The 20,230-nt window shown below is 46.5% G+C and overlaps 1 protein-coding gene across 7 annotated transcripts in view; it reads left to right on the forward strand.

Annotated features, from left to right (window-relative positions):
* The window catches only part of PDCD11 (programmed cell death 11), a 54,381-nt gene that overhangs the window by 18,027 nt on the left and 16,124 nt on the right, over nucleotides 1-20,230 (forward strand). For 6 of the 7 annotated variants that reach the window (XR_002338757.2, XR_002338760.2, XR_002338761.2 and 3 more), the window contains exons 9-22: nucleotides 149-355; nucleotides 1,259-1,383; nucleotides 1,542-1,602; nucleotides 2,519-2,665; nucleotides 3,934-4,185; nucleotides 5,011-5,145; nucleotides 5,633-5,827; nucleotides 6,755-6,925; nucleotides 7,955-8,174; nucleotides 9,263-9,412; nucleotides 10,064-10,179; nucleotides 12,340-12,881; nucleotides 13,776-13,838; nucleotides 18,740-18,848. Coding sequence is in view for 1 of the 7 variants with exons in the window: in XM_021073483.2 (XP_020929142.1) it covers nucleotides 149-355; nucleotides 1,259-1,383; nucleotides 1,542-1,602; nucleotides 2,519-2,665; nucleotides 3,934-4,185; nucleotides 5,011-5,145; nucleotides 5,633-5,827; nucleotides 6,755-6,925; nucleotides 7,955-8,174; nucleotides 9,263-9,412; nucleotides 10,064-10,179; nucleotides 12,340-12,881; nucleotides 13,776-13,838; nucleotides 18,740-18,848 (2,493 nt within the window). In the remaining 6 variants the exon portion in view is untranslated. Of the gene's footprint in view, nucleotides 1-24; nucleotides 356-1,258; nucleotides 1,384-1,541; nucleotides 1,603-2,518; nucleotides 2,666-3,933; nucleotides 4,186-5,010; nucleotides 5,146-5,632; nucleotides 5,828-6,754; nucleotides 6,926-7,954; nucleotides 8,175-9,262; nucleotides 9,413-10,063; nucleotides 10,180-12,339; nucleotides 12,882-13,775; nucleotides 13,839-18,739; nucleotides 18,849-20,230 lie in introns of all 7 variants that reach the window. The other variant, XR_014826824.1, reaches the window with a different exon arrangement.

Below are 20,230 nucleotides of genomic sequence, written 5' to 3' on the forward strand. Positions count from 1 at the left end.
CCACATACTGTTTGATTACATAAGCTGGTTTTGCGCTTTGTCTGTAGCTTGGTCAGTGCACGGAGAGTCGTGATCCCAAAAGTCTTCGCCAGGGTGCCTCATCTCCTGTGGGCCTTGCCCTGCTCATCACATCCTCTCCCTTACCTAGGTGAGAGCCTGCGTCCTCTGTGTCCATCCTCGGACGAGAGATGTGCGGCTGAGCCTGCGCCCCACCTTCCTGCAGCCCGGGCGCCCACTCACTGGGCTCTCCTGCCAGCAGCTGGGAGCTGTGCTGGAGGACGTTCCTGTCCAGGGCTTTTTTGGCAACGCTGGGGCCACCTTCAGGCTGAAGGATGGGACTCTGGCCTATGCCCGGGTAAGGAGCCCCTTTGTTTCATCAAGGTCTTAGCACTAGAAGGACTTTTGGGACCTGAGTTCTTTTCTGCTTCCTTCATCCCTGGATATGAGTTTCCCCAAGATAGCAGATAGTTCATAGGGACTAGAACAAGGTGTATTATATTAGAATCCCTTAGAATTGATTTGCTTTAATTGATAGCCTGGTTGGTGGTAGGTGTGAGAATGATTTAGGATCTATGCTAGGACTTGGCAAAGTTTTTTTAAAGGGCCAGATAGTAAATATTTTATTTATGTGTTTATTTGTGTCTCTTTAGGGCCACACCTGTGGCATATGGAAGTTCCCAGGTGAGGGGTCAAATCAGAACTGCAGCTGCTGGCCTGTACCACAGCCATAACAATGCCAGATCCAAGCCGTGTCTGTGACCTACACCACAGCTCACGGTAATACGAGATCCTTAACCTACTGAGCGAGGCCAGGGATCGAACCCATGCCCTCATGGATACTAGTCGTATTTGTTACCACTGAGCCAGATAGTAAATATTTTACACTTGTGGACCATACGGACTCTGACTTCACTACTCAGACTCTTCTGTTAATAGCCTGAAAGCAGCCATGGACAATGTGTGAGAAAGCATGGCTGTGTTCTGGTCAAACTTTTACTTTTAAAAGTGGGCAGTTAATTGTGAGCTCTAATTTCTTGACCTGTGATCTAGATTTTTCTCTGACTTTATAGAGATTCTACAATAGTAAGAAGCAGTTCTTTCGTTGGGGCAATTATTTTAACAGGTGATCAGAATACTGGTTTTTTTTTTTTTTTTTTTTGGTCAATGATAATATGAGTCATCTCCATGTCTGATTTAATGTCTGATTGCCTTGGACATGTTGCCCCTGGCTTGTCCTTAATCACTTGGTACTTTGTAGTTCAACCATCTCTCCAACTCTAAGAAAGCCTTCAAACCTGAGACCTTCAAGCCAGGGAACATTCACAAGTGTAGAATCATCGACTACAGCCGAATGGATGAAATGGTTTTGCTGTCTCTGCGGACGTAAGTCTGTCATTAATCCCTGGGGCTGCAGAGGCGTGCAGTGTCTCCTGGCCTTGCTTGATGAGGGGTTCCTGCTTGCCAACATGATTTTGGTAGCCCTGAATTTTTGGCAGCCTCTGCCCTAATTTATTTGGTCTTGTATTTGCCTTTTGTTCTAGGTCTGTTATCGAAGCTCAGTTCCTTAGGTATCATGATATCAAACCTGGGGCCTTGGTAAAGGTAAGACCTCAAGTATGTAATTAGATACTCCCCCACGTTCAAATCTTAACTGTCAGCTCATTAGGCCTCATGTAACACATTGAGTGAGAGTCATGCTCCTCGCCTCTGCCTGCTAACTGGAATTTCTTTTCTTTTCTTTTTTGTCTTTTTAGAGCTGCATCTATGACATATGGAGTTTCCCAGGCTAGGGGTCGAATTGGAGCTATAGCTGCTGGCCTACACCACAACCATAGCAATACCAGATCTGAGCCATGTCTGTGACCTACATCACAGCTCATGGCAACTCTGGATCCTTAACTCACTGAGCAAGGCCGGGGATCGAACTCGTGTCCTCATGGATGCTAGTCAAATTCGTTTCTGCTGAGCCGCAATGGGAACTCCTGGAATTTCTTTTTCTTCCCTGGGGTAACTTGTAATTAATTTCAAGGTAAGGTCTTGCTAGCACCACCCAGCTACGCAGGGATAGTCATCACTCCCTGGATTTGATGATGTTTATTAGATCAGGTCAAAAGGTAGTTCTATGATAATTGAGCTGCCCGGGATATTAGTAAGAGGCCAGTTCCAGTTGCCTCCCCTGAACAACCACTTAACCCCTTTGAGCAGCTCCCCTTTATATGTAGAGCTCATTCCTTAGGAGATGTAGTCCCCTGCACTAAAGAATGAGCTTGTAGGGCAGACAGAAAGAAGATGCTCACACAGAAAATGCCCACACAGAAGGATATGAAGGTTCTCATAGATAAGTCCTGTTGCATCCAGATCATTGTGGGGTATGTGCTTTGCCCCGTGAGATCTGGAATAACAGGCACTGTCAGCTCAGGAAGCTGGGCTTCAAAAGAGAGATATGAGATACTTTGTTGTAAGAAATGTAGGAAAGACATTCTTGAGACATCATGGCCTCTTTCCCTTTGACTCTTAGGGCAAAGTGCTGACCATAAAGCCGTATGGGATGCTGGTGAACATGGGCAGAGAAATCAGGGGCCTGGTACCTCCCATGCACCTGGCCGACATCCTTATGAAGAATCCAGAGAAGAAGTACCACGTTGGGGATGAGGTCAAGTGCCGGGTGAGCCTCCTGAGGGTCACTGCTGGGGTTTTGGACAGATAGGAAGAGAGCAATGCCTCTTGGCTGAAGTTTCTGCCTTTTTCCACAAAATGACCACATAATCTGCTGGGCTGTGCCTGGCATTGGGAAGAGAAAACTGGGTCCCTACTCTTTGGTAATTGTTAGTATAACTGAGAGTTAAAATATCCATCCTCGAAGAGAGCAGCAGACCATGTAGTTTGATGCTGTGTGCTGTGGTCCTGTCTCAGAAAGAGGAGAGGGAAGGGTAGGGCAGCAAGAATCATTGTTAATCAGTGCTTATCAGGTGTATGCCAGGCACATAACATGCCTTATTTCATTTTATTCCTAAAATAGCCTTGTGAAGGAAGTCCTTTATCTTCATTTTGCAGGTGGGGAGAGTAAAACTTTGGAAAGCCAAGTGTCTTGCTCCCAGCCACACAGCTAATAAATGGCAGAACCAGTTTTCAAATTGAGCGCTTTATGACAATAATGTCTTCTAGATTTCTGGCAGAGGTGTGCCTTGAACTGGAAAGGATGGCTAGGATTTGGAAGGTTGAGAAGGAGCAAGGGATGTGTCAGGCATAGAAATAGCTCAGACAAAGCTGCTAAACTTGAGTGTTTTATAGCAAAGGCTTGGATCCTGAGAGAAGCTTCACAGCGTGATGGTACGCAGTACTTAGGGCCTGGGGTGTGCAGACACTCAAAGTGATAGATTTTCTTATTTTCATCTTGTTTCATTATTGCATCAGCAAAGATACTGATTGTCTGTTGGTATAAAATTTTATAGTAGTGAGGTCAGGAAGTTAGAGGAATTTCTCTGCCCTCAGGGAGAGGACCTTCTGAGGAATAAGAGATGGTTGGCTCGCTCAGTCTTAGTTTTTAGCCGGTACCCAGCAGTATTGAGGTGGTAGACTGGTTCAGTCATTCATTCTGTTAGATGAGATACAATCACCTGGGAGGGAGAGGGAACTAAGACAGAGCAGAAGTAACGTGCAGGGGACCCTCTGGAGGCGGGGTGGGATGATGAGTGTTGCTGTGGGCCCAGGAGGGAATTTAAGGGAGGAGATACATTTGAAATAGAGATGAATGCTCCCTAGATTGTCATCCAGCAGGAAGCAGAAGGGTCTGCGTCTGGGTTTACTCTCAGAGGGGAAGAGAGTTTCTTAGGGACTGACCATGGCCCTCAGGTTCCAGGGCTGTAGGAATGACCAGCTCAGTGGCTCTCTTGATAGCAGATAACTTGGTGACGGCCAGTATCCTTCCCCTAGGTTTTGCTTTGTGACCCTGAAGCCAAGAGATTGATGATGACCCTGAAGAAAACCCTGGTTGAGTCCAAACTGCCTGCCATTACCTGCTATGCTGATGCCAAGCCTGGTCTGCAGACCCACGGCTTTATCCTCAGGGTCAAGGACTATGGCTGCATTGTGAAGTTCTACAATGACGTGCAGGGACTGGTGCCCAAGCACGAGCTCAGTGCCGAGTATGTCCCTGACCCAGAGAGCGTCTTTTACGCTGGCCAGGTAACCCTTTCCCTGGACAGGCCTACCCTTGGTGACCCCACAAACAGGGGTTGAAGGAGTAGGAGGCTGCCTTTTCAGGAATATGGAAGAGAGCATGTGGGGTAGTGGGCCTGAGCCAGCCAAGTGGAGAAGGTGGGGACAAAACAGAGAAGCCCTCAGGGGGCCTCAAAGGGAGCTGGCAGACTAACAGACCTCAGGCCCTCAACCTGGAGGAAATTAGTTTTTACCTATAATCGCTAGTGTCCCTCACATCAGAAATTGTTCTGAGGCCACTGTCATGACCGAGGGCAGTGCCCTAAATTTAGTGAGCCTGGGTCTGTCTAGGAAAAGTAATTTTTTTTTTTTGTTTGTTTGGTCTTTTTTGGGGGTGGGGGTGGGGCCGCACCTGTGGCACATGGAGTTTCCCAAGCTAGGGATCCAATTGGAGCTGTAGCCGCCAGCTTACGCCACAGCCACAGCAACATGGGATCTGAGCTGCGTCTGTGACCTAAACCACAGCTCACGGCAACACCAGATCCTTAACCCACTGAGCAAGGCCAGGGATCAAACCCGAGTCCTCATGGATACTAGCAGGGTTTGTTAACCACTGAGCCACGATGCGAACTCCTAGGAAAAATAATTTTTTAAAACTAAGAGTTACATGAATCATTCATGTCTTTTTTTTTCACCCAAGAGGGTGACCTGGAGGGATTCTGTGTAGCTCTCGGTGTGTTTCTTTTCACCGCCTTCTGATCTGATCCAGGATCTTGGTGGATCTCCCAAGGCCTCGGTGGTGCTAGTGGGGGCACCTCTCTCCAGGGCCAAGCAGGTGTGGTTTCTTGCCAGGTGGTGAAGGTCGTGGTGCTGAACTGTGAGCCGTCCAAAGAGAAGATGCTCCTGTCCTTCAGGCTGTCGAGTGATCCAAAGAAAGAAAGTGAGGGACACAGTCAGAAGAAAAAAAGAGCCCTTACTGCCGGGCAGGTACCTGGATTTCTCTAGACAAATTCTTGTAGTTTACCGAGGCAAAGAACTGACACATAGGGTCCAGGAGCCCATGGAGGGGAAGGACCCAGGGAGCTAGCTATGATTCTGGGGCTGTGTGTCAGAGTAAATGGAAGCTGTTTAGGAGAGGACTGTGCTCTTACGTAGCCTGTCAGTGATGTGCCGCTGCCCTCTTCTCTCTGGTCCCTAGGGCCAGCCTGCAAGACGGTCTTTGCTTTAGGACCCAGTGGAGGGACTTGGAGAGGAGTGACATCAACACACAGCCATCTTGCTGTGTGTGCGGGTTGTTGTGCCTGCTGGGTCTGTGGGGGCGGTTAGTGGGAGTGAGAGAAAGCTGTTTCTCTGATCTTGACTTCTCAGTCATCCCTGGTGCTGAAATTCGATGCCTCTGATCTCCATCTGACCCACACAAGGTTGCTCTCTGCTCAAGATAAGTACTCTTTGTTATCTTTCTCTTCCCTGGTAGTTGGTGGATGTGAAAGTTTTAGACAAGACCAAAGATGGGCTGGAGGTGGCCGTCCTGCCCCACAACATCCGTGCCTTCCTCCCCACACCTCATCTGTCAGACCACGTCGCCAACAGTCCACTGTTGTATCACTGGCTCCAGGCAGGCGACGTCCTTCACAGAGTCCTGTGTCTGAGTGAGACTGAGGGACGCGTTGTATCCTTTGCTGGTCTCTGAGGAGCCACGAAAGTTGCGGGACGTCTTGGGCCCTCAGGGGAGTGGAGGTCTTGAAGTCAGGCCCTGCTCTTAGTTGGAAACTCCATAGAAAAGAGATCGGCCACCTGACTTCAGAAACACCTCCATAAAACTAAACCAGCAGCAAGGCTGCCCTCGGCCTGTTTCCCTGGTGGGAAGTAGAGCAAGATCGAGGTGCTGCTAGCAGATGCTGGTGGTCACGGTGGAGTGGGAATCCAGGGTGTGGGGAAGGGGGCCATGTGTCATGGCCCAGCAGGACACCCCTGAGGACACATCCAGCTTTTTGGGGGCACTCAGTGCTTGCCCCTTGAGTTGGAACTGTTAATACCTGCTGTCATCTTTCCTCTCCTCCCCCCCCACCCTTGGAATGCAGATCTCACATGTTCCTTGTGGCATTAGTGCGGGTGCTTAGAAGGAAGACACTATCTCCTTTCTTACAGAATGTAAAAGAAAGTCTCCTTAGCATGAAGATAGGCAGAGGAGGTAAAATAGGGTTGATTAGTGCAAAGATGGAGACGGGAGGATTGTGTCATGGCCCATCTAGCTGCCACACCGCAGAGATGAGCCCTTCCCTTTTGGTCCCCTCTGGTAATCTGGAGATGAATTAATAAGGAAAGGAATGAAGCTTGATTCCCAGCTTCAGTGTGCATCAGATTCACCTGGAGGGCTTGGTCCAGCCAGTTTGCTGGGCCCCACCCCAGCATCTGATTCAGTAGGTCTGAGGTGATGCCTAAGAATTTGCCTCAAGTTCCAGGTGATGCTGATGCTGCTGGTCTGCACACGTAGAGAATCATCGTAGTAGAGAGGGTGTAGAGTGGAGAAAGGAGATGGAAGAGGTGGACTGGTCATCTGCTCTTTCTGGAACATTCCTTGATGAAGTGCCACTAGCTCCTTTGCAGGAAGCCAGCTTTGGTCTCTGCAGTAGAGGGTGGCCAGGACCCCAAGAGCTTCTCAGAAATCCATCCTGGAATGCTGCTTATTGGTTTTGTGAGGAGCATCAAGGACTATGGTGTATTCATCCAGTTCCCCTCAGGTCTCAGTGGACTGGCCCCCAAAGCCGTAAGTTCATTTCCCTGCACTGGGGCCTTTGAGGGAAGATGACAGGATCACAGAACCTGAGAGCAGGATGCTCTATTCTCTTGAAAGGTTTTCAGGGGCTTGACATAAGGGCACCCGGCTGAGAGGGAGGGGGCTGAGATTCGGTCTACACTCCTCTTGCCCAGCCGTGTGTCCTGGCTCAGTCAGGGCTGTGTCCTGGAGGAAGGGGGGGGGTGCCTTTTCTGCTTCATGCACAGCATTGGGTAAGTCACTGGACGGTGGACTGTCCAGAATGGAAAGGTCCTAGTGACTCCCCCTCAGGGCTGCTGAGCAAACTGAGCCCCAGGGAGGGAGGAGTCCTCCCAAAGCTGATGGAAGATGGTGGTGAGCAAAGGGCTCATCGCCCATTCCTGCCACAGACAGTTCCTAAGTGTTCCTTCCCTTCCCTGGGTGTGTCCCCTGATGTTTCTCCTGGCAGATCTCGAATCCCCTGCCAGAACTTTTTTTTTTTTTTTTTTGACCTTTAGTCTTTTTAGGGCCGCACCTGTGGCATACGCAAGTTCCCAGGCTAGGGGTCTAATTGGAGCTATAGCTGCCGGCCTACACCACAGCCAAAGCAACACCAGATCCGAGCTGCGTCTGCGACCTACACCACAGCTCACCGCAATGCTGGATCCTTAACCTGCTGAGCAAGGGCAGGGATCGAACCCGCAACCTCATGGTTCCTAGTTGGGTTCATTAACCACTGAGCCACGACGGGAACTCCCCAGAACAGTCTTAAAAATGGGAACTGAGGGGTGGGCCCCAGAGACATGCCTAGTGAGGGGCAGAGTGTTGCTCTGGCTCCCCAGTAATGTCCCCTCTTGGCTGCGTGGCCTTAGAAGGCTGGAGTGGCAGGGAGGCCTCTCCTGCGATTTTATGGAAGGGGAGTAGAGCTGTGCTCGGAGGCGTCCTGGTTCCCCTCACACACCTCTTTCTGGGTGTTTAAAATGAGTTGTCTTCAGAGAGACTTCCTTTCCCTGCTTGATTTTGTGCCCATCTTCCCTTTAGATCATGAGTGACAAATTTGTTACCTCCACAAGTGACCACTTTGTCGAGGGACAGACAGTGGTTGCGAAGGTGACCAATGTGGACGAGGAGAAGCAGCGGATGCTGCTGTCGCTGCGGCTTTCGGACTGCACCCTGGGGGACCAGGCCACTACCAGCCTCCTCCTGTTGAGCCAGTGCCTGGAGGAGCAGCAGGGCGTCCGCAGCCTCATGAGCAACCGAGGTGGGGGAGAAGGGCGAACCTGAAGTCGGGGTGGGGCGTGAGCATTGTCATTTGTTCCCGTCTGTTCCCATGCATTGTTTAGCTTCTCTGATGTTTAAAAAAAAAGGGTAAACTTTTTGAAATGGAAGTAGAACCTCTCTAAAGTACACAAATCTTTTAGGGTATAGCTCAGTCAATGTTTGTAAAATGAACACACCTGTTTAACTACCACTCAGATTCAGATAAAAGATCATTACTTATATTCCAGAAGTTCCCCTTGTGCTCCCTCCCAGTCCAGAATCAAGATTTCCCTGAGATCTGTGGCCTCAGGTTTGCATTTATGTGATTCCTTTCACCTCTTCATTTTTTATTCCTTTATTCACCACATATGTAGTGGATGATAAAATGGAACAGGGACCTGCTGGGAGGCCTCCTGAGGGGTTATTAATTTGACCCTGCTCAGCTTAGAGCTGTTGTGTAGGATTGTTGGAACCTCGACGGGGTTTGGGAATAAGAAGTTTGAAAGGGGAGATTCCAAACAGAAAGAAAGAAAATTCCGAAACCAAAGGAAAGCCTGTGTTTCTGGCATTTGTTGGCTCTTTTCATGAATTGTGGCCAGGTGGGATTAGCTGCCTGTGTTGAGAGCGTTCATGAACATCAGACATTTTACCAGAAGCGATTCTGGGAGTTCCCGTCATGGCTCAGAGGAAAACGAATCTGACTAGCATCCATGAAGACTCAGGTTCGATCCCTGGCCTGGCCTTGCTCAGTGGGTTAAGGATCCAGCATTGCTGTGAGCTGTGTAGGTTGCAGATGTGGCTGGGATCTGGTATTGATGTGGCTTGGATCTGGTATTGATGTGGCTGTGGCGTAGGCTGGTGGCTACAGCTCCTATTTGACCCCTAGCCTGGGAACCTCCATATGCCACGGGCATGGCCCTAAAAAAAAAGACACACACACACACAAAAAGCGATTGTGTCTTCACACTGGTTCTAGCTAGCACTCTGTGTTGGAAATATCCTCTGTGTGGGAGCCTATTTCCAGAGGGAAAGAACGGTGAGTGCTGGTTCATCTCTTGTTAATCACTGTTTCCTTTGGGTCTCTGGCAGACTCTGTGCTGATCCAGACGCTGGCTGAGATGACTCCAGGGATGGTCCTTGACCTGGAGGTGCAGGAGGTGTTGGAAGATGGCTCTGTGCTATTCAGTGAGGGCCCTGTGCCTGGCCTGGTCCTGAGAGCCAGCAAATATCATCGGGCAGGTGAGCGCGTCTGTCTTGCCCATCAGGATTGGTGGGGAAAACCCTTTGCCCACTGCTCCCTCTTCTGGGCCCAGAATTTCTAAATATATAGGATAGGTGAGCTGATTCAGTGGAAATTTTTGGCTTGCTTATTTTGTGTAAACGCAAATCAAAGCAATAGCAAACCTTCAGTTCTCGTGGTGGCTCAGTGGGTTAAGGACCCAACACAGTGTCTGCAAGAATGCGGGTTCAATCCCTGCCCTTGCTCAGTGGGTTAAGGATCTGGCATTGATGCAAGCTGTGGCATAGGTTGTAGATGCAGCTCCAGTTTGACCCTTAGGCAGGAAATTCCATATGCCACAGGTACAGACATAAAAAGAAAAAAAATCTTCTAGGTTCACAAGCAGCAGCACACTAAAGGAGGTTTAGGTATGGATCTCTTTATTATATTTGGGTAAATCTAGATTTCTGTTTATCAGGTGGCATAAATTACAGCATACCTGAACTTGAATTATGGGAGTTAGATCCTAGGTTTCCCTAGCTGATGTAGACCCAGGTCATAGGTTGTCTTTTTTGTGCGTAAGGGCTGCAGGGCTGCTGCTGGAGGGTTGCAGTCTCCCTTCCCCGCCACTCCAGGAGGGTGATCACGTTGTGTTTGGTTCTGTGCTGCAGGGCAGGAGGTTGAATCTGGGCAGAAAAAGAAGGTTGTAATCCTCAACGTTGATATGTTGAAGTTGGAAGTACATGTTTCCCTGCGCCGTGATTTGGTGAATAGAAGAACTAAAAAGGTAAGCTTGCTGATTGATGACTTGTATTCCCACGGCTTCAGAGGCATCACACACCCTTTCAACCCCACACGCTTCTCAGATGCCTGTAGATAGAGGAACTTTATGCCTAGATTTGTCCAGGACATCCCCAGTGTATGCCTCTCCTCTGGTGTGGCTGTTAATAACAGTGACTTCCACTCTGGTTCGGGTGATAAATCATGTGGGCACCCTGTCTTTAGCACCAAGCAGGTACTATAGATGATTGAAGCGTGCCAGGCAGGGTAGGGAGTGTTGGCCCTAGGACTCTGACACACTGTGGAGTGCACGCCTTGCCACAGAGGAGCAGAGACTACTCAGTTCCACGAGCTTGTTGCCACGTGAGAACATCTGGGTCTAGTGTTGCTAAGTCTTCGTGTTTTTTTTGTTTTTTTTTTTGTTTGTTTGTTTTTTTTTTTTTTGGTCTTTCTAGGGCCAGAGGTGCAGCATATGGAAGTTCCCAGGGTAGGAGTTGAATTGGAAGTGTAGGTGCCAGCCTACGCCACAGCTATAGCAACGAGGGATCCAAGCCACGTCTGCGACTTACACTGCAGCTCATGGCAATGCTGGATCCTTAACCCACTGAGTGGACCCACTGATCAAACCTATGTCCTCATGGATACTAGTCGAGTTTGTTACCACTGAGCCGCAATGGGAACTCCACAAAGTCTTTGAATTTTTTTTTTTTGTCTTTTTGTTGTTGTTGTTGCTGCTATTTCTTGGGCCGCTCCCGCGGCATATGGAGGTTCGCAGGCTAGGGGTTGAGTCGGAGCTGTAGTTGCCAGCCTACGCCAGAGCCACAGCAACGCGGGATCCGAGCCGCATCTGCAACCTACACCACAGCTCATGGCAACGCCAGATCCTTAACCCACTGAGCAAGGGCAGGGACCGAACCCGCAACCTCATGGTTCCTAGTCGGATTCGTTAACCACTGCGCCACGACGGGAACTCCAAATCTTAAATTTTTTTTTTTTTTTTTTTTATGTTTTGCTTTTTTAGGGTTGCACCGAGGCATATGGAAGTTCCCAGGCTAGCGGGTGAATTGGAGCCGCAGCTGCTGGCCTATGCCACAGCAACACAGGATCCAAGCCGTGTTTGTCACTTACACCATGGCTCACGGCAATGTTGGATCCTTAACCACTGAGCGAGGCCAGGGATCGAACCTGCATCCTCATGGATCCTAGTCGGATTTGTTAACCACCGAGCCATGAAGGGAACTCCAGTCTTTGAATTTTAAGAGAAGGCAGGATTCGTATTTTTTTACTTGAAATAAATGTCGGAAATGTCAGAAACTATTTTTTTTAAAAAACATCACATGAACCAAATAAAACACGTCTATGGGTAGTTCTGACCCCAGGCTGCTCATCTATATCCTCTTCTATACACTTTTGTGTGAGAGAAGAACCGGGTTCAAGGGAAGTCTCAGAACGAGTGGTTTTTTTCTCCTTGCGATAATATATTACATCATTGTCTAAAGCAGTTATTAAGCCCCTGTTTGCATAGGATATGTTACAGAGAATTATATAGATTTAATCCTTAATCTCTAGTTGCTTTTAACTTTAAGACTTTGAGGGACAAAGAGAAATAGGAAACAACATTAGCCCCTCACTAAGCTTTCTAGCAGGTCCCTATTCCATTTTACCATCCAAGGGAAGCTGGCAGATGTAAGCATGTGAGCACAGGCTAGATATTGGGGAAGACAGGCTACCTGCCCTGCACACAATAAGCTCTCAGTAATGACCCTTTTTGTTGAATGAGTGAAAGGAGGAGTAAATCAAGTGGAGACCTGCAGGACTAAGAGAGTGGGACCCACAGTGTCTGAAAACCGGAGAACCATTAGAGGTCACCTGGCTGTGCTTCCGAGTCACCTTAAAAGTTCTGCTTTCACTAGTTCTAGCATAGGACCTAAAATCAAAAGAGAGGCTAACTCTAGGTGATTCTGATGTGGCACCTAGAGTGTAGTCAGGTCGCCTCCGTGCACAGGAGAAGGCTGAGTGGATGGAGTGCAGGCTAGTTTGTTACAGCTCAGATTAACCTTGGGTCCCAGGGGTTCAGAGGGCTTCCCCAGTCCTCCCTGCCCAGTGGGTGATGAACGAGAACGTGTGCTCTGTGAGAAGTGGTTGTGACGGGTTTTCTATTTTCCAGCTGAGGAAAGGCGGCGAGTACCAGGCGGTTGTGCAGCACTTGGAAGAGACCTTTGCCGTCGCCTCCTTGGTGGAGACTGGCCACCTGGCAGCTTTCTCCCTGACCTCTCACCTCAATGACACCTTCCGCTTTGACTCCGAGAAGTTGCAGGTGGGGCAGGGTGTCTCCCTGACCCTCAGTACCACAGAACCAGGAGTGACTGGTCTTCTTTTGGCCGTTGAGGGGCCAGCTGCCAAGAGGACCATGAGACAGACCCGGAAGGACTCGGAGACAGTCGATGAGGATGAGGAAGTGGATCCGGCTCTGGTTGTGGGGACTGTAAAGAAGCACACCCTGTCCATTGGGGACATGGTCACAGGGACTGTCAAGTCCATTAAGCCCACCCATGTGGTTGTGACCCTGGAAGATGGCATCGTGGGCTGTATCCACGCCTCCCACATTCTAGATGATGTTCCAGTGGGCACGTCTCCTACCACCAAGCTGAAAGTTGGGAAGAAGGTCACTGCCCGAGTGATTGGTGGGCGAGACATGAAGACGTTCAAGTATGGAGGCTTTGGGGGATGGGAGATTGTCATGTTCTAATCGTGGGAGGCAAATGGAACTGAGGCAGGTTCCAAAAAGTTGTGTACAAATTAGATTTTCTTATAGTTTACCAGAACATTCACCAAAGAATCCTTTTTTATGTCTTTTTTTTTTTTTTTTTTTTTTTTTTTAATGCTGTTATGATGTAGTGGTTAAGAGCGTTGATTCAGAGTCAGCTCTGGGTTTGAATTCCAAATTGGCTACTACAATTCTGCAAGCATGATTTAAGTAGTTACTTAACTCTCTGAGTTTTATTTTCCGAATTTGTGAAGTGAGAGTCATGGTACTGACTACCTTGCTGGGCCGTTGACAAGATTGGAAGAGGGAACATGTCGCGTGTGGTGTGCCTGGAGGGCTGTCTGGCACAGAGTTACTGCTCGGTGTATTCAGCAGTTAATGTAATCCATTCTCCACTGCATACCCTAAATCTTGTTTACCTTAAATCTGGTGACAGTATGGTTTTTGCAGCAGAAATCCTTGCTATAAGAAAAGCAAAAAAAGGATTCAAAGTCTAGCCAGTAATTTGCATATTAATTTCAGTAACTGTAGGATCTTTAGTAAGTCATTTGTCCTTGCCAGACCTCAGTTTTCTTATTTTTAGAATGAAAGAGTTGAAGAATATAGTCTGTAAGGAAAAATCTTTTCAGGGTTTAATATGACAATACTCAAAAATTAGATGAGCCAGCTCCTTAATATTTACTGATGCTTCAGGCCTGATGCATTACCAGTGGGTGGTGTGGCAGTGGAGCTGGTAGTTTTTAAGCTTGGTGTGGTGGGAAGTTAGAAATTCTAGTCTCCAGATTGTGGTGTTAGAGAGAATGAGAGAAATGATCTGAACTTGTTTGTCTCTCCAGGTTTCTGCCAATAAGTCATCCCAGATTTATTCGAACCATCCCGGAGCTGAGTGTGCGGCCAAGGTGAGGGGAACTCCGGTGGTCTCGTGGAAGGAGCACGGGGCTTTGGAGTCAGGAGACTCAGATCTAGTCTTGTGTGTTGTTTGTTTTGGCTTCTGCGTTCAGAGGCTTGATGAGGGATCTTAGCTCCCAGACTAGGGACTGAACCCAGACCGCAGCCGTGAAAGTGCTAAATGCTAACCGCTAGACCACCAGGAAACTCCCAGAGTTCTAGTCTTGATTCAGCCAGTGTTGTGACTTAACTTTGCTGCCCTCTGTCCTGGTTGTCTTACTTCTCTAGCAGGGATTATTTGTCTGACTCTCATAGGGCTAATTAGAGGGATTATGTGAAAATTAAAGTGAAAGTTATATTCAGGGTTTAAATATCAATGTAAAGGCTGATTGCAGGTCTGTTGACATGTAAGAAAAAGAAACATTTTTGCTCTCAGCCCAATTTTCTAGCTCAGAAATTCCCTAAGTAAACACCATATAGCCAAGAATACCTATTCTTTGAGTGTGGACTGCTGCTGCCTGATGACTGAAATTTTAGGTCATGCTCTTTTGGGTCCAGAGGGATGTTCTGTGAGGAATTCTGAGTGAACTAGTAGAACTAGTAGTTCCATATAGAGGTGGATCCAACTTGTCTGGAGTCATTCTTTTTTTTTTTTTTTTTTTTTTTTTCTTTTTCTTCTGGCTGCATGTGGCATTATGATCCCAGGCCACAGCTGTAGCAACACCGGATCCCTAACCCATTGCGCTGGGCCAGGGGTCAAACTTGCATCACCACAGAGACACTGCTGGATCCCTAACCTGTGTGCCACAGCGGGAGCTCCTTTCTGGGGTCATTCTTTCAGAGGATCTTAAGCATGTTGATTCATAGGCCTATCTACTTCTGCTTCCCCCATTAAAAACAAACAAACAAACAAAAAACCCCAGCCTCTTGGAACTGATAGGGCATCAGTGAGCAAAGCTAGATTCACGGGACCGTGCAAAGTGCCCCTGTAGCATGAGGCCCGGATCCATCCAGACTCTAAGTCTTATGTGCCCAGGATGTTAGGAAAGGGCCTCTTAAGAAACTTTCCAAAGGTGGTCAGCGTCCATATTTGGTCAGCATCCTGAAGGGCACAGAATAGAAGTGGGGTATTTCTGAGAAGGATTGCGTCTGAGGTAGGGAAATATTCTTGGAACCTTGAGTTCCAGATGCTAACAACACACTTGAACTTTAAAATAAGCCCTTTAGTTCCAGAATAATGAGATTTGGTGGATGCACACTCTCCGATTTGTTTAAACTGTGGTTTCCTTAGTTTTGTAGATTTGATTGTGTTCCTTTGTGGTAAAAACAGAGATGTCCTCATATTTGAAGTTTTAGCCTGCAATGTCTTCACTTCTGAAGTGTGAGGTCTTGTTTAAGGGTTGCAGTCAAGTAGTTTATTCAAGATAAGGGTAGATTTTTTAAAAAAATTTTATTGGAATATAGTTGATTTACAGTGTTGTGCTAGTTTCATATATACAGCAAAGTGATTCAGTTATACACAAATACTTATATGTGTATGTGTGTGTATACTCTTTTTTTTACCTTCTCTTCTATTATGGGTTATTATAAGATATTGAGTATAGTTCCCTGTGTTATAACAGTAGGACCTTGTTATTTATTATATAGTAGGTTTTTTTTTTTTTTTCCTTTTTAGGGCCACACTAGTGGTATATGGAGGTTCCCAGGCTAGGGGTCATACTGGAGCTGTAGCCGCCAGCCTATGCCACAGCCACAGCAACGCCAGATCCAAGCCTCGTCTGTGACTTACACCACAGCTCACTGCAACACTGGATCCTTAACCCAGTGAGCGAGGCCAGGGATCGAACCTGCAACCTCATGGTTCCTAATGGGGTTTGTTGACCGCTGAGCCATGACGGAAACTCCTGTGTAGTAGTTTGTATGCCAAACTCTTAATTTATTCCTCCCCAGCCCTTTTCCCTTTAGGTAACCAGTTTATTTTCCGTATCTCTGAGTCTACCTCTGTTTTATAAATAAGTTCATTTTTTTTTTTTTTTGTTTTCCACATATAAGTAATATCATATGATATTTGTCTTTGGTGTAGTTCGCTTAGTATGATAATCTCTAGGTCTATCCATGTTTCTGCAAATGACATTATTTCATTCTTTTTTATGGCTGAGTAATATTCCATTGTATGTATGTACTACACCTTCTTTATCCATTCATCTGTCGATAGACACATAGGTTGCTTCTATGGATAGATATCTTAAAATAATGAATGCTGCCAGGGGCGTGTCAAAATCAGGAGGAAAAAACATGTATTTAATTGGTGGTGTTGACTTACTGAGGAAATGTAGTCGGTGTAATTCTTTTTCTGGCCACACCTGTGGTATGCAGAATTACTCGGGTGAGGGATCAAACCCATACCACGGCAATGACCCTAGCTGCCGTGGTGTCAATGCCAGATTCTTAACCCCCTGAGCCACACAGGAACTCCAATGTAGTCAGTATTTTTATTCCCCACTCGTATATGGAGATCTTGTGAACAAACAATGTCCTGTGTGCTAGAGCTGAGCTCAGAGTTGGTGAGGGTCACTCAAGCTAGATAAGATGCTTCCTGCTCAGTTACTCCTTTGGAGGGGCAAAAGTTAGGGCAGAGCAGTTGAGGAGTCTTCACATGTACCTCTGGAATTCCTGCTACAGTAGTTTTGATTTGTCTTTCCTTAATTATTAGTGATGTTGAGCACGTTTCCCTATGCTTTTTGGACATTAGGTATATATGTCTCTGGAGAAAAGTCTTTTCAAGTCCTGTTTTTCAGTCAGGTTTTTGTTGTTGTTATTGAGTTGTAGCCTAATTTCTTATAAGGACACCAGTCATATTGGATTAAGGCCCACCCCGAGGACTTTGTTTTAACTTAATTGCCTCTTTAAATGCCTTATCTCCAAATACAGTCACATTCTGAGGTATTGGAAGTTGATACTTCAACATGTGAGTGTTGGTGGGTGGTGGTGGCGTGTGCCAGAATTTAGTTCATAGCAGGGACCTCAGTGTCAGCTATTGAGGGAATATGTTTTTTCATCCTAACTATATTTATATAAACATCATAGATAATGAATGTAAATTGCCTATTAGAGAGCAAGGCACATAGACATTGTGTGTGTGTGTTTTTGTTTTTGTTTTTTTGTGGGTTTTTTTGGTTTTTTTCATGGCCAAACCCATAGCATATGGAAGTTTCCAGGCTAGGGGTCGAATCGGAGGTGTAGCCACTGGCCTACACCATAGTCATAGCAATGCCAGATCCAAGCTGCATCTGCGACCTACACCACAGCTCACGGCAATGCTGGATCCTTAACCCACTGAACAAGGCCAGGGATTGAATCTGTGTCCTTATGGAGACTAGTCAGATTCGTTTCTGCTGAGCCATGATGGGACCTCCCCTGTGTGTGTTTTAATAAATAACATTTTATAGATTCTCCCTTCCCAGGCTTCTCCCTCTACCCCCAGAGAGTAAATTCTCCATTATTTGACATATATCCAGCTCTTGCATATATATATTTTTTTTTTTCACACACACACACACACACACACACACACACATACATATATATAATCTACAAAAAGTTATTTTGTGTGTTGGAGTTCCCGTCATGGCTCAGTGGTTAGCGAATCCGACTAGGAACCATGAGGTTGCGGGTTTGATCCCTGGCCTTGCTCAGTGGGTTAAGGATCCGGCATTGCTGTGAGCTGTGGTGTAGGTTGCAGATGCGGCTCGGATCCCGCATTGCTGTGGCTGTGGCGTAGGCCGATGGCTATAGCTCCGATTCGACCCCTAGCCTGGGAACCTCCATATGCCGAGGGAGAGGCCCAAGAAATGGCAAAAAGACAGAAAAAAAAAAAAAGACAAAAAAAAAAAGTTATTTTGTGTGGTTTTCAAATTTTACCTAAATAGAATGCTGTATTCTGCAACTTGTTTTTTTCACTCAAAATTTTGTTTTTAGATTTGTTTTTGTGTCCATAGTTAACATAGTAATCTGTCCTGTGACTGTGCTAAACCATATGTATATTCTCAAACTGATGGAGGACATTTAAGGTTGTTTCCAGTTCTCCCCTTTTACAAATAATGCCAGAGTGAACATCCTTGAATTTGTTCCAATGCTTATCCGTGCAGGGGTTTCTCCAGGGTGGAATTACTGGGTCATAGGATTATATGCATTTCTGCTTTACTAGTATGTGTTTCGTGAGTTTCTGTATTCTCCAGGGCTCGCTATATTATTGTACCATTTTATGGTTGGTTTCTGTTTTATTTTAGAATTTTAATTTGGTAAGCTGTGCTAAGTTGAAACAGTGGGAATTCTTTGATTCCTTTGAAGTAATTTGTAGACTGAAAACTTTCAGACCACATCTCCTTGTTGCTTTTCTAAGAAGAAAAGGAGGCTCAGGAAAGCAATAATGGCAAGGGAGCACAGGGGACAGAGCCCTGGATTTTTGAGTTGCGAGCTCTGATTTCAACTTCTGGGTCAGTTGCATAAAATGAATTGAATAATATCAGTCCTACCTCATTCACACATGAGAGTATTGTTACATTTAGTGGCAGATTATTTGTGAAAACATTTCTGAAAACTGTAAAGCAATAGCAGAAATATTGAAAGAACTAAAACAGTTTTGTTTCCTAAACTTATAAAGGTTATGGTTGGCTGCCTAACTTAGCGCTTGTTCATACCTAGGTGAGTGAGTTGGAAAGGATTAGCTTTTGTGCAGGTATTGTGAACATTCTTTCCCCTCTAAGGAGAGAAATGGGGCCGTGCGTGGTGGGTGCGTCTGTGTTAGGGGAGTCCCGAACAGTTGATCCATGGCCACATGGGGGAGATAGTTTCAAGCTAGCAGCTTATCCAGAGGTTGTTTTACTCTTTTCTGTTGCCTTTCTGCAAACAGTGAGCTGAAGGAGGATGGCCACACTGCTCTCAACACTCACTCTGTTAGCCCCTTGGAGAAGATTAAACAGTACAAGGCTGGTCAGACTGTGACTTGCTTCTTGAAGAAGGTGAGTAGTGCATGCCCTGCAGTGTGATGCCATCCTTCTTACAGGAGAAGAGGGGGAGCAGCTGACAGTGACCATTCACACCAGGCTTTGAATCTGTGTTTGCTGCCATGCTGGTTTGTGGGAAACAACAGAAGGCCTCTGCTCCTAGAAAACCTCCAGTCTAATCAAGGAGCTAAATTTATGGCTTGCAAAACAGCTAGTAAGCAACTCACAATTCCACATATCTATAGATTAATTGTACAAAATGGAAAGAAAAATATGTCATAGAGCAAGATTTTAAATCCAGTATTTTATCTTATATTAAATAATGTAAAATTCAAATTTCAGTGTGCACAAAGTTTTTCAAAACACACACAGAAATAAAATATTTTATTTATTTATTTTTTGCTTTTTTTAGGGCTGCACTTGTGGCATGTGGAGGTTCCCAGCCTAGGGGTTGAATTGGAGCTACAGCTCCAATTCAGTTGAATTGGAGCTACACCCCAGCCACGGCAATGTGAGCCGCATCTGTGACCTACCCCACAGCTAGTCAGGCAAGGCCAGATCCTAGTCAGGTTCGCTAACCACTGAGCCATGAAGGAAACTGCAGAAATAAAATCTTTTAAATAAAAATAGAAGTATTTTATTTAAAATAAAGTGTTGGACTTTAGATTCTTGCCTTTTATGAAGTTCAGGAACAGTGCAAAGCAGTATGTAATTGGGAGCCAGATTATGTGTTCTAATGGCAGGTGGAATAGGAGTTGAGTAAAGGGAGGAGATCAGGGAGAACTGTACGATTGGAATATATGAGAGAGAGCGTTGGTCTAGGCTTGACCTTGAGGGGCGATTCTTCCTTGCTTCCAGATGCTTCCTCCATGAGCCTCTATCTGAGTATGTCCATGGCTCTTGATCCCTTTGGTTACCTCTTGTCTATAGATATTCATGAACCCAGGTTGCCTCAGAGTGGTATTTAAAGCTCCTCATAATCTGACTTCACAAATCTGGTGTACCAATCACACTAAAAACCTCCTCTCTCTTTTCCCCTTCTTGTTTTTACTTCCATACCGGGGTACCCTCTATTCCTGTTGCCCACAACCCTGCCAGGTGCAGCACAGATAACCCTCCCTTCTTACTCCTCCTGTAGCATCCCATAGCATTGTGTTCCATCATGTTGCTTGCTGCTCTAGTTATTTGCCTTTTTTTTTTTTTTTTTTTTAAGGGCCACACCCATGGTATATGGAAGTTCCCAGGCTAGGGGTTGAATCAGAGCTACAGCTGCCAGTCACAGCTACACCACAGCAGTGCGAGATCCAAACCACGTCTGCAACCTACAGCACAGCTCAAGGCACCGCTGGATCCCCAACCCACTGAGCGAGGCCAGGGATTGAACCTGCATCCTCATG

This window comes from Sus scrofa, chromosome 14 (genome assembly GCF_054392235.1).
Source record: "Sus scrofa isolate SSC_HxYL_T2T_F1_AM1 chromosome 14, Sscrofa_HxYL_maternal_Yorkshire_Landrace_v2.0, whole genome shotgun sequence".
NCBI classification, from domain to species: Eukaryota; Metazoa; Chordata; class Mammalia; order Artiodactyla; family Suidae; genus Sus; species Sus scrofa.